The following is a 13,483-nucleotide window of genomic DNA, read 5'->3' as shown; positions in this document are numbered from 1 at the left end:
GTGCCCACAGCCACACTAGGCCTATCATCAGCATACCGAAATGTGCGCAGGAAATGCAGCTTTCTTGGTACAAACCACTGAGACTCTCTTCTTTAGTCACAGGATTGCAAAAGTTGACAAATAAATGCATGTTATCACTGTACATTGTATTTTGTGTACATAAAATAAGAGGAGAATGAATTAGAGGGCTCAAGATGCTCCTTATGTAAAGAGGGAGTTCTGACATGGTTCCTTTGTGTAGTTCTCCCCACAACACATTCATTGCCTCTCCAAGTACATAAGCTTCATCATAGGTACCATCATAGATACCATCATAGGTACCATAGGTACCAGCTGCTACTATTTATAACTCTGACTTCTAGTCCATTCAAAGAAGCATACATTAGCACCTTCACTTATGGCCCATCAGATCACTGTGGTATACTTGTTTTTCAGAAAGCCTAAAAGCTACTGAGAAACAAGAGAAGCTGGTGGAGCTTTCCTGGCTATTCAAAGCTGGCTTCTTGCATACACAGAATAAACCAATACCCTTTGCCAGGTGGATATGAAAATCACATCACAACCCAAATTTTAATATTAAAAACTATTGTGCTTACACTATGGAGTAAATAGGAAGTCTTCGATTTCTGAAAACTAAAAACGAAAACTTATCTGGTTGTTTTTTTCCCATCAACTCCTCACCTTCTGTAGACCCTTTTATATGAAGGCGTCTGTTGAGTTCATCCAATTTGTTCTTCATGTGAAAACCAGAAAAGGAAAAGGGGGGAAAAAAAAGCAAATGAGAAATGTCCTGTCTTTCCTACATGCTTCTTTCTATTTAGCATCTTGCTAAATTCAAATCAGGATCCTAAATTCCACAAGTTTCATAAGCTCTGTAGAGGAATTATTTATTTCATCTCAAATTGACATTACAGGCTCCACCTCCTAGGAGATCTATAGGGTCATGAGCACCTTCCTTAATCTCTCTGTGACTTTGTTTCCTTTTTCTAAAACTATGGATAATCCTGGAAGCAAGCTCCAGACTAGTTGGTAAGAGTGGTTATTTGGGCACAGACATATGTAAATTAATTAGAATACTATCTCAATATTTAAGATTAATCCCAGGTATACTAAAGTGATTCCCAAACTAATTTATGAAATCATTTTTTCCAAGGTTGGAAAGTAATGGCTCAGCAACTCTACCTTTCACTATATGTCCTAGAGACACCCTAGCTTTCATATACGAGAACACTGACCGTAGTGTCTACCACAGCATTGTCTGGAGGAGCTAATGACTGGAAATTACCAAATGTTCTCAAATAGGAAAATGAATAAAATCATTACGGTATATCTACACAATTAAACATTAACTATTAGCAATAAAAAATGAATGAGCTAAAACTCATGTATTGATATGCATAAATCTCAAAAATATACAATAATTGCAGGATACATATAGTATAACAGCATTTACATACAAATGTATAATATGCAAAACTATACAATAGGTTATTTTAGGGAACTGTATTAAAGATTAATTAATATATTATTTAAGAGATACATATCTTTGGAGTAAAAGTTTAGAGACCTCCTTGGCAATTATAAACACTATATTCAAGATACTAATTATCTTTGGGGTAGGAATGAAGTGGGATTGGCAGGGAGAGTGTACACGTGGAGCTTCCACTGCATCTGTAACATTTTCTTTCATAGTCTTTTGGAGAATCTCATAGACAAAGACAATCTACAATTCATCTAAAATGGTTTAAGATAACAAATCCAAAATATTTCTTGTTTTTCAGAAAAAAAGGTAATTCAGAAAGCAAGATACAAATAAAAGATTCCTCTAAAGTTATATTTGGAATCCACCTCAAAGGCCACTTCCTATTGACTTTGGCAATGCAAACACCTCCAGCTGAGGTCTGAGAATTACCTGCCTTATAGTAATTAGCTTTGTTGGTTCTTGTCAGGAGCAGAAGTAGGAAGGAAAAATAAAAGGGGTTGGGGAAAGAAGAGCAAACTGAATTCCTCCAGTGGTGAGCTTTTCCCATCCTGTGGCTCCCAGGCCCCTAGGAATCCTGGAAGGTGGCAAATAGTAGAAGGGGATGGGCCAGGCAGGAGAACCATGTTCCATTCTTCCAAGGTCTAATAGAAGGTTTACACATTTACCCATAATAAAACCACACATGCAAAAATAACAGATTTTTTTTTTTTTGGCTTTGTGTTGGAATCACATCAACTCAGTGTGGTAACACTGATTATTTCTTGCTGTCAGAGCACTGATTGGTAGCTATAAATGTCTTTGATCAATATAAAATTCAATAAGCAAATTATTGCTTAATACTTGTAGGTTGTTGTTCAAAAACTGTCCAAACACAATGTGCTGGGTGGTTTCTATTTGCACTCCCCCCCCCCCCCATTCAGGCTTCACCCTCCCCTTCCCTACTCTGCACCCTGGGAGACTGATCTCTAGGGACTGTACCGAAGAGCTGGCTTGCCTTCCAGATGCCTCCTGGCTCCACCAATGCAAGGCACCAGTGGGGAATTAGAGGAAGACAACAGAGGGTAATTACTTCCCAGATTCCACCCAGCAGGCTGCAGTGTACTCCTGCACCTCTCTACCAAATCCCAGAATTCCTCCTTATACAGTTCTCTCTCCCTGTTCTAGTCCCTTTATTGCTCAGGCCGAGAATTGACATCCTGCTAACCCCAGGGTGCTCTATCATCCCTCACTGCCCTGCCTCTACCCGGCCAAGTTTGTGTAAATAGTCCTCTCATTAAACATGATTCACATAATCCCTTTAAACTCTCTTTAAAAACCTTTTGGGCATAGGCCATCTGTTTTCTATTGGGACCATGACAGATAGACACATGATCTAGGCTGAAAAAATGAAAAAGCCTTTGGTTGGGAATTGTGACTCTGCAGAATAGCACTGTGAATTCTACTTTTCTCGCCCTTTGTTGTCTATACCTATGCTTTCCAATATAGTAGCCATAAGCCATATATGGCTCTTTCAATTTGAAGTAATTAAACACAATTTAAATTTTAGTTCTAAGTACTTAAAAGCCAGCTCTGGCCAGTGGCCAACACAGATATAGACCATTTACTTCATCACAGAAAGTTCTATTGGACAGCACTGCTCTACACCCAACAAGCTCCTCCACTGATAAACATAAAGATTATTTCTACCTTTGGCTCTACCTTGTCATCACAGTTACAGCCCAGGTCAAAATCAGACTGAAGGTACATAATCCCTGGGTAGTTGGGTCTGGTAACTTCCTCTGGCATGGTTGGCCTGAAGGTATGAGTGCGCAGGAGATGATTCAAACTTCCATGGGTTCCATTATTCGGAGCTGGCTTCAAGCCCAGGAGATCTGGTGAGGAGAAAAAATGATGCCATGTGCCTTATAAATATTTTTTGATGAGATATATTGAGAGTCAAAGCCATTCACCTTCCAAGGGTCTGAAAACTCTGAACACAAATCAGAATTGGATAGACAAAATTAGTCGTAGGCACTCATTTCTTAGTTCCTGAGCCATGCTAGTTGCACCATGTCTTGCCATGGCTTTCTGAAATAGCCATGTTCATTGCCGGACCATAGAGAGACATTCTTGAAAAGAAAGAGTGAATGTACGGGGCCCTGACTAGCTATTGCTTATGTCCACCGATGTCAGTGTCAATGTCTTTCTACACTGCTAAGACTTTTCACCCCACCTTTTGAAATGAGACTTATGATCAGTAAATAACCCCTAGCCTGCCCTCTAATGCACTCCACAGGAGTATGGGGAGAAGAGGAGGCTCTGGCCCAGAGCCTTGAAGGCTGCTGTGAAATGAACAGGCTGATTTCATAGCAAGTGAACAGTTGCCAAGCGGGCACACAGTGACTTGCCTAAGCTGAGAGGCAGGACAGGGAAGAGCTAGCAGCCAAGATGGGAAAAGAACCCAGGAGACCCGACTTTCAGACTCCCCCTCTAACCACCAGACTGGCACTCCCTTACTAAATAGGAAAAGTTGTCCTCATTCAGCAAGTAGAAGCTCAAGGAAGAAAAATAATTAGGAGCACATAAATAGCTGGCCAGGACACAAGCTGGCAACATTTTCACTGGGCTGCAACACGAGAGATGGAGGGGGGAGAAAGCTCTGTGAGGAACTCTTCTTGCTTCACCGGCTCTCTGACCAGTGGTGTCAAACTGTAATGTGATGTGAGATCAGCCACAGGCTGCCAACAGCAACACTATGAAAACTCCCCATTAGTCAACTGTTAAAGGAAGACAAAGAAGCCTTAGAAGGGGATGAGATCCTGTCCTTCGAACCAGTGGGCACATTACCACCATTTTTTGCTGGAGGTGAAGTGGTCCTAGAAAACAGACACCTCAGTTCTTTCTCTGACCTTGAGGAAGTTCATATGATAGCTTAGATCGCTTCATCAGCTGTGATTAAATAAGTGACTTACCACACATAACATTGTAAAGTTCAATGTTTTCAAACGGAGGCACTTTAGTCTTGTACTTAAACGTTGGGCCATAACCTACAAAAACAGTCTTCCCAAAGAAAAGAAAATTAACAGAAACAATTAGACATTGCTAATATCCAGTGTTAACTCTTCCCCTATTTAGGAATACTGTACAATTTCACCCATGCCCACTTCTCTGCCCCTCCTAAAAATCACTAAAATACATGTTCAACTCGCAGCACGACGGTCATACCTGCATGCTGTTGACCTTGTTATCAAATCCATGGTCTCCCTGGAAAAAACATTTTCCTGATGGTTTCTTATACACATCCAAAGGTTTCCTACATAGAAATAATTGTAGGATTAGTCAGGATTTCTCATGAAATCCCCCTATAAAAGCCAATTTTGTCACACAAAAAATTTCTAAGAAGTGGACTTTACAAGCATTTTTGTCTCTAATTGAATTGTATCCTTTCTACAGTGATGAAAAGATGATGCTATTCCTTTTCCCCAGGTGGCTTTATTTTGACAATTGACCCAGGACACATGGGAACCTCTGAACAGAAGTCAAGTACCTTCCTCGTACCTCATGCTTGGCACTGAGCAACGCATTTGTCACAGGTAATGCTCTGTCTGCCTATGTTCACCAGCTCCAAAACTGTAAGATTCTCCACTCTGGGACCATGTTTGTCTGGTTCACTCCTATATCCCTATCACTAGGCTCAATGCCAAGCACATAATAGGCACTTTTTAAACATGGGACTCTTCATCAATGAATAGAGATCTATATTTTCTAAAAATTTTTGCACACAAATTTACTTATCAGTATAATGTAACTAGAGAGTACTACTGAGTGGTAAACCTACATTGAATAGTGACATATCAAACAAAAGCTCAGACTTACCTAGACATCTCTGTTTAGAAATAGAAAGTGAAAACATTGCTCTCTAGGCATCAAAACCACTTGACCTTCCTAGTTGTGACAGGAAGATGCCTTTTGCTTAAATGTCATGAAGCACTTTTCCAAAACACTTTCATGTTAATCAATACAAATTTTCCCATGGGTCCCATTTCTATGAATCCTTGTAAGCACTTACAAGGTCTATCACACTGAACTAAAGTACTTGGTGGAAAACAAATTAAACATTTGGGTCCCCACTCTCAGGAAAAGTACTTCCACTTAGGATAATGATATTTATACATATGATAACTCAACAATACAAGAGCTGAGTTTTTAAAAATTTACTGATGATCAAAATACCCAGCTGTGGTCTCTGCTAATTTGGTCAACTGTCCTCATCGCTCACTTCTACTCAGCTCCTAGTTTTCCTTCATATCAACCTACCAAGTGCACCAAACTTGCTCTCTTCCAAGCCACATAAAAGGTCCTAGAGAAGACACACTCAGCCAAGCCCATGTTGTTCACACCTTTGTAACTATTCCATGAAGACTCTTCATGTCTGTTCTAAATTATTTTTATTTCAATAATTTTTGGTCTTCATATATCTCTCTTCCTCATCCTACATATTTAACTCTGTGTAGTCCCTTGACAATGACGGTAGGATATTTATGTATTTGTCACATGTGTCTCACCAGATGGTTCATACTGATGTAAGTTTCTAGAAGACTGCCACCTTCTCATCATCTTTTCTCCTTTGTAAGCTCATTGAAGTACCCAACTAGAGTGTGTATGGTAGTTCAATTATTACCACAGATTGGCTCACAGAGCTTTTCTTAAGGAGGAAATCAGAGCGAGAGTGAGCATACTAAGGTTTCCACCAGGTATGTTTGAAAATGGATTAACTTTTAATGATAAATCCTTTGGAATTGCTTAGAATTTCTGGACACGTTCTACACCAGATTCAAGAGCAAGAAATGGTCTCTTAAATATCGGAAAGTCTTTTATAGTTCAAAAGAAGGTAAACCTCTGATATATTAAGGCAATATAAAACATGCCCACAGTAACAGAAGTTTTAAGATTAACAACATTTTCTAAACTCCTCTAAAGACGTTGCTGCCAGTTAAGTCTTGTCAACCAAGACCAAATCAGTCCAGTTGTGGTAGGTCAATGTCCCAGGCACACTTTAGATCTACTCAAGTAATAAGAATAGAGGCTAGAATGTAAATTTTAAACATGAAAAGAGAGAGACCACACAGAGATGCACTGAGACACCTCAAAGAGACACCAAGAGGTGGGATCCAGAAATCAGAGCTGTGTTGGCTCAGCACTAATTGTTTATCTAGCATTAAAAAGTCTTTGCAAATGGTGGGATTTCCAACTGAGATTTTTCTTTTTCTTTTCTTTCTTTCTTTCTTTCTTTCTTTCTTTCTTTCTTTCTTTTTTTTTTTTTTGATGGCTAAGGACCTTATAGCACTCCAGTTGCCAAAGAGGTGGTTATGAAGATCAAAAACAGTCCCTGCCAATCCCCAAGTTACCTTGCGACGTGCCATCTGCGGTCCACCAATAGATGGATGTCCTCGATTCTCCTGTTGTTGGCATAGTGCAAGCGTTTGGGAAGGTGCTGTTTCATGTAAGGCTTAAAGTGCTGATCTGGCTTTTTACACTGAAATATAAATGGACATTGGACTTTATGTGGAATATTTTCTAGAAAAGTCCTAGATATTCTCTCTCTAGAAAGTCAAAGGAAGTTTTAAGCCAAACACAAGGTTGGTTAGTGAGTAAATGGAATTTATTAACCCTTATCAAATAATACAAGCTGAAAACAAGTAAGTTCAAAAGGGATTTGATAACTTGGTAGATGACATGGAAGAGGGTAGTTAGGAATTTTTAAGATACGATCCTGACTTGTGAGACAATCACTAAAAGTAACTCAAACTCTAAAGCCTTTTCCAACTACTTCAAGTCAAGGGGTGGGAGGTGGGGTGGGAAGGGAGGAGGACGCACACTCGGTCCTGTAATTACATCCTGCATGGGGGGATGATGGAACACGGTGATGGGCAGATCTGGTTCAGAGAGAGTAAGGATTTGTTTACTCATGAATGAGTACTTTTCAGTTCTAATGGAAAGATCAAATATTCTCAGTTTGTATCATTGCCAAGCCCATTAGGGAGCCTGCAGCTGTCCGCAGTTTTGAAGTTTTGAAAACTCTTAGAGAAACAAATATATGGGATTGCAGGGCAGTAAGGAAAATGTTCCTCCCGCCCCATAGGGTAGGTGAGCCTAGGAGGTGAGTGTGTGGAAGCTCCTCCAAGGCAAAGGCTGGGTGACATGCAACACTTACCGTGAGATTAGCAATAATGGCTTTAGGGTCATCTGTTCAAAAAGGGAAGGAAAACAATTTCAAAAGCGATGACAATAACCCCTGAAAGAAATATTTTTTTACAGCAAAAGACTCAATTCTTTCTCTTTTTCCCCCCCACTTAGAAGAGCTATCACTGTAGGCTTTGTTTAAGATACATGCCAAATTGGGGCTCTTGGGTGGTTCAGTCAGCTAAGCGTCCAAGTCTTAGTTTTGGCTCAGGTGGTGGTCTCAGGGTGATGTGATGGAGCCCTGTGTTGGGCTCTGCACTCAGCGGGGAGTCTGCTTCAAATTCTCTTTCCCTTTCCCTCTGCTCCTTCCCACCCCTCACTTGTGCTCATTCTCTCTCTCCCTCTCTCTCTCTCTTTTTCTTTCTCTGTCTCAAATACATAAATAAAACTTTTAAAAATATATATATATATGTAAAATTGAGTGTAAGTATTTAATATCTTTTTATTTAATATTTTGATAAGTGAAGAATGTAGGTATTAAATGGAAATACTCCTATGGTAAATTTCCCTGCTAAATCTGGTTCTTCTCTTCTGAAAGAGGATTCCTCCTCCTGGGGTGCAAGGATAATGCTAGGTAAACATCTTCTTTAGGTTTCCCCCGAATGATCCCCCTGGATCTTGGCTTCAGTGTATTTGCAATTTGACATCAGGAACCAAACTGGGCACTTGGGGCTTTCAGTGTAACTTCCTATTTATCTACAGATCTTGGAAACAAGTTATCATCCACTTTAAGATGAATCTTCTACTCCATTGACTCATTTTTTTCTAAAAGGAGTTTTGTTTCTTCCGAAACACCATGGGTCTCATTCCAAAGAGCTGTTCCTCCCCAGCCACAGACACGCACATGTGTGTGCCTCTTTATCTTCACTACAAGCAGACAGAAGATATTTTAGTCAGTACCCTGAACTAGCTAAAAGCAAAACTATGTAAATGATGGTTGTGTATAAACTGTGGATGGGATTATATTATCTGAAGGCCCCTTTTGGGGGGGTGTGGAGAGAAACAGCAGATTGTAGGTTGGTTGGATTTTGTTTTGTTTTCAAAAAATTTGCTTCAGTATGTCATTATAGAACCAGCAGAAAAGGAAAGCAGAGTACAGAAGAGATAGCAGCTCTCATGAAGCAGTTCTCCCTGAGATTTAAATCTTCATGCCGATGTCATTTCCTGCTGTATCCCTGGGGCCTTATTCATAGTAGGCGCTCAACAAGCATTTGTTAATAAATACAAATAAATATTTGTTCTTAATTGTTGAAAATGCATGACTAAGCTTGCCTTGCAGTATAAGTACACATGTTTCAAAGGGAGTTTTCAGAACCTGGGTTCTAAAGCCATGAAATCCAAAGCTAAAATGTGGACCCCATTCTACTTTAATTGTGGTTAAACTTTAGATGTGTATTTTTTAAAGATTTTATTTATTTATTTGAGAGAGAGAGCACAAGCCAGGGCAGGGGGAGGGTAGAGGGAAAAGTAGCACTGATCCCCACTGAGCAGTGAGCCCAACGTGGGACTCGATCCCAGCACCCTAAGATCATGACCTGAGCCTAAGGCAGATGCCTCACTGACTAAGCCATCCAAGGGCCCCATAATTGCATCTTTTAATAAAGCAAGGAAGTAATAACAGTAGCAACAATGGTTAACCGAAATTGTGTCCCTATCATGTACAGTCCCTCTGTGACAGCTTTGCAGGCACTCTCTGGTCCTTCACAGCTACTCTGGGAGGCAGGTGCTACTAGAATCTTCACTAAGCCAATGGACATTTAGCAGAGCGGGGCTTTCACACTGGGACTCTAGCAATCCAGCTGAGCAAGCCATGTTTCATCGAAGTTCTACACTGTGGGTTCATAAACCACAGTGCTTAAAGGAACCAAACTGGGTGAGTTCATGTTCTTTGATAATGAAGAAAAATAAATAGCCTAGGGCAATCTTGTGCTCAGATAAATCCCAGAGAGTTACTGGAAAATAACAAGTGCCCAAGTCCATGCTTGGGACACCAACCCTTCAGTTCTGAAGTTCTCAGGCCTCTCATGCTGACAGCTTTTCCCTTTGCAAGAAGGGAAGAAGTCCCAGCACAGGCTGATGCTTAAGAACTGGTGAATCTGGGTTCACACCTCAGCTCGGCCACTTCCTAGCTCTCATACTCCTGGCCAGTAACTTCACCTCTTTCTGAGCTTTGGTTTCTACTGTCTGCAAAAGGGGATAGTAAAAGTTGTCACCCAGAGTTATTGGAAGGATTAAAGATGACTGTGTATGTATTTAGCTGAAAATAGTGATGTGACCAAGACGTCACATTATAGCTAACGTTTATACACTTTGACTACAAGCTAAAAGCTAATCTAAGTGATATGTAGATAATCTCTAGTTAATCTTTCCAACAATCCTCGCCTTATAGATGAGGAAACCAAGGCACAGAACATTTAAGTAGCTTGCCCAAGGTCATAGAGTGACCACCTGGTAAGGCTGGGATTTGAACCCAGACGTCCTACCATCATTGTCTGTGCTGCTAACCTCCCACTCTACTGACCCTCACTAAGCAGAATCACATATATGTAAGGGTTTTAAAGTATGAAATTTTTAATCGTTGGTACTTATTATTTCATTGGCCCCAAGAAAGTTTTCCTTTTCCCCTAAAACAGCCTCCCCATTATATTTATTGATGCCTGAAGGACCTTTTGAAATAGACAAAACCTTTCTTGCATAAGCCCTAAAATGCAGGTACTAAATCAACAGGTACCATAGTGACTGGTGTCCCATCTCTGGCCAGGGCCTGCCTGTCTCAAGTGAGCAGAGGAGAGGGGAGGGTGCGGAGGATGGAAAGGGCATGGAAGAGAAGCCGCAGAAACACAGATGATTTGTTTATTTTACAACGTTGCCTGGAGCTGACCTTGGAATGGTTCCCATTTGTGTTGACTCAGGAACGCAGTTTGGGAAAAACTTAATTTTCCAAAGCTTTACACTTGTGCCAATGGTTTCTTATTCCCAAGGCTAAAACCTCTAAGGGATTTTTTTTCCCCAAAAAACGCAGCATGTCTCCAATAAACGGTGGACTTCTCAGAAGCTAGGTGGGCACCACCTAAAACATCTTAGTCCATAAATAAAGGTTATTGGGATGCCTCGGTGGCCCAGTGGTTGAGCATCTGCCTTCAGCTCAGGGCATGGTCCCAGAGTCCTGGGATCAAGTCCCACATTGGGCTCCCCTTGGGGAGTTACCTTCTCACTCTGCCTGTGTCCCTGACTCTCTCTCTGTGTGTCTCTCATGAATAAATAAATAAAATCTTTTTTAAAAATTAAAAAAATAAAGGTTCTTGTCAGTAGCATATCATGCCCTGAATGTGTACAACATTAGTGATAAGATTATTCCTGTTTATATCTAATCTTCCAGAACGGCCACCACTTCCCAAGGGTGTAACAGTTCTCCTGGGTTCTGTCAATCACTCTCATAAAGGTGAAGAGTCCCCTTCAGCTGGACTCCTAGCGACGTTCAGGGTCTCAGTGTGCTTCTGCCCACCCTGCCCTGGACTCCCCAGCTTCAGCTAAAGAGTAAGCATGAACCTCTTGTCGAAATGTTCCTCTCCTGTAAACAAAAGCTCATGGTTATATGCATGTCTCAAACTAAGTGTACTTTCCACATAAAGAAAACACGCAAATATTTACATAATGCAACCATGTGCCCCACTCTAAATGACGTACAGAGATTTATTTTCACAATAACTCGATGCCGTGGCTGTTATCATCCCATTTTTCAGATGAAAAAAATTGAGGCTGAGAGTTTACGTGACTTATTCAAGGTCACTCAGCTAAGAAGTAGCAAAATTTGGCTTTTTACCCAAATACTCCAGCTTCAGAGAATAAGCTGTTATCTACTCTACTATATTACCATGTGACAACTTGATATTTTAAGAATCAACTTACATTTAGCATTATTGCTAAATTTGGACCGAATTCTTCCTAGAGTGCCAGGCACTAATGTAATGTCATCCACATTGGTCAGGTAATTGCTCAAGAACTCTGTTCTGTCACATGTGACATCCTCCATTCCTATGGGGAGAAAAAGAAGTGTTTTCAGGCAATTATAAACTTAAATTCCTAGCAGAAACACTAAAAATAACATCCAGGCATCTTCTTAATTTGTTTGTAACAACTTAATGCAAGGATCCCTCTCTATTGATATGTCTTAACTTGACTTTAAATTTTGTAACGCTTCTTTATATCACCTCTTCACCAGATTTTGATTTAGTCACATCATCTTGTAGTGCTAGCTGAAAAATGCATCATCTCAACAATCATTCAGCAAGAACAGCTAGACAAAAGAAGTATGATCATTTTTAAGTTATTTACATAGTCATCATCAAAAGGTCTATTCTAAAAAAAAAAAAAAAAAAAAAAAGTCCCAGATTGCTTCAAACTCTTCCAAGCTGGGGGTGGTATAAATAACTGGAATATATAGTTCTGTGTCTCTTTTATAAAATGTCATTTTCCAATTCTCTCTCTCTAATATATCTCTTGACTTGAGCACATAATCACCAGTCCTCACTCTGTCTCCACTGGTGGCCTTGGATGTTACTGACAAAACAATACTGGCAACAAGAGATGAGAAAAAAAAATGTCAGCCCCACTGACCACCCAAACTGAAAAACAAAATATTGCTGAAAACAAGTTGTAAACAATGTAATCAGTCAAAACTGAAGGCTAGCGACTAGAACACATAAAGGGTCTAGGTAGGGAATTTTTTTAACCAGCAAGTATTCCTTCCCCATGTAAGGTTTGTTTCCTGCCCCCACCAGAAAAAAAAAAAAAAGTCTTGGTCAATGTTTAAAATAAATAAGTAAAGAACAACCCAAACTGAAATCTCAGAACAATAAATTATGGTGGCTGGTCATTTTGGAATTTCTGAGACGACATGGAACTGTGAAGCTTTCATAAACTGCCTTGCACAATCCCATATATAGATATTCTCCAAGATGGAGGAAATAAGAGATTCTGTAAAGGATGTCCTAAGGTTTTAGAACAAAGAAATATAACCCAGAGTGACACAGACCTGATAAAATCCAAATTATTCCCTTCTGGGATTCCTAGATCAAGACACCCCACCTCTTATTCAATAGAAATTGAAATGAAGACAAGAACACATCCCAACATAGCACGAAGGGTATATAATTTGTCTTTTACCATTTAAACTGTCAGAAAGAAAAATTAAAACAATGAACAGCTACTATGCTTTAGCACACTGTTACCTCAGGAAGAGAAAGTCTCCAAATACATATTAGTGGAAGACTGGAAGGATCTTCCATTTGTTACATGTCTAAGAAGTCATTTCTGCCACCCCAGAGGTGAACCATCTCTCTTGCTTTCAAAGACCATATGTGAAATTCTTCTCAAGCATCATCACCTCTCATCCCCAGATTAGCTCTGTGTAGATGGTGTTAGTGTTAGTGTTCTCATTCTACATTTGAAGACGTTGCACCTCATTGCTCTTATGTGGCATAGTGCAATCTGAACTCCATTGATATCCATTTTTACCCCAAATCGCAGACTCTGAAGCACTAGGCCATACTACTTTTTTAAGAAAGGGATGCTATGGTTTCCCAAAACCAAAGCAATCTACTCATTTCAGAGGCCTGCACCTGGTAAGACAAGATTTTCATCTATCTAAGACCTTTATAATGCTCCAGCGTATGACTCATTGGGACCCATCCACTTCTTAGACATCAGGCTCCAGCCTGTGACCCAATGCTCTTGACACCTCCAGGCAACTTAAATTGAATCAGCCGTGTCACATGC

General features: G+C 40.1%; 1 protein-coding gene across 13 annotated transcripts in view; it reads right to left on the bottom strand.

The window, feature by feature from the left end:
• ENPP2 (ectonucleotide pyrophosphatase/phosphodiesterase 2) overlaps window positions 1-13,483 on the bottom strand; it is a 111,100-nt gene that overhangs the window by 22,913 nt on the left and 74,704 nt on the right. For 7 of the 13 annotated variants that reach the window (XM_072734016.1, XM_025993383.2, XM_072734013.1 and 4 more), the window contains exons 13-19: window positions 11,615-11,740; window positions 7,677-7,708; window positions 6,871-6,998; window positions 4,688-4,775; window positions 4,435-4,522; window positions 3,170-3,354; window positions 682-733 (exon numbers count right to left, since the gene is read on the bottom strand). In XM_072734016.1, the coding sequence (XP_072590117.1) occupies window positions 682-733; window positions 3,170-3,354; window positions 4,435-4,522; window positions 4,688-4,775; window positions 6,871-6,998; window positions 7,677-7,708; window positions 11,615-11,740 (699 nt within the window). The remainder of the gene's footprint in view (window positions 1-681; window positions 734-3,169; window positions 3,355-4,434; window positions 4,523-4,687; window positions 4,776-6,870; window positions 6,999-7,676; window positions 7,709-11,614; window positions 11,741-13,483) is intronic. The other 6 variants (XM_072734017.1, XM_072734012.1, XM_072734014.1 and 3 more) reach the window with 1 other exon arrangement.

Source organism: Vulpes vulpes, chromosome 13, assembly GCF_048418805.1.
Source record: "Vulpes vulpes isolate BD-2025 chromosome 13, VulVul3, whole genome shotgun sequence".
In the NCBI taxonomy this organism is placed as follows: Eukaryota; Metazoa; Chordata; class Mammalia; order Carnivora; family Canidae; genus Vulpes; species Vulpes vulpes.
This window is presented reverse-complemented; position numbering and strand designations above follow the sequence as displayed.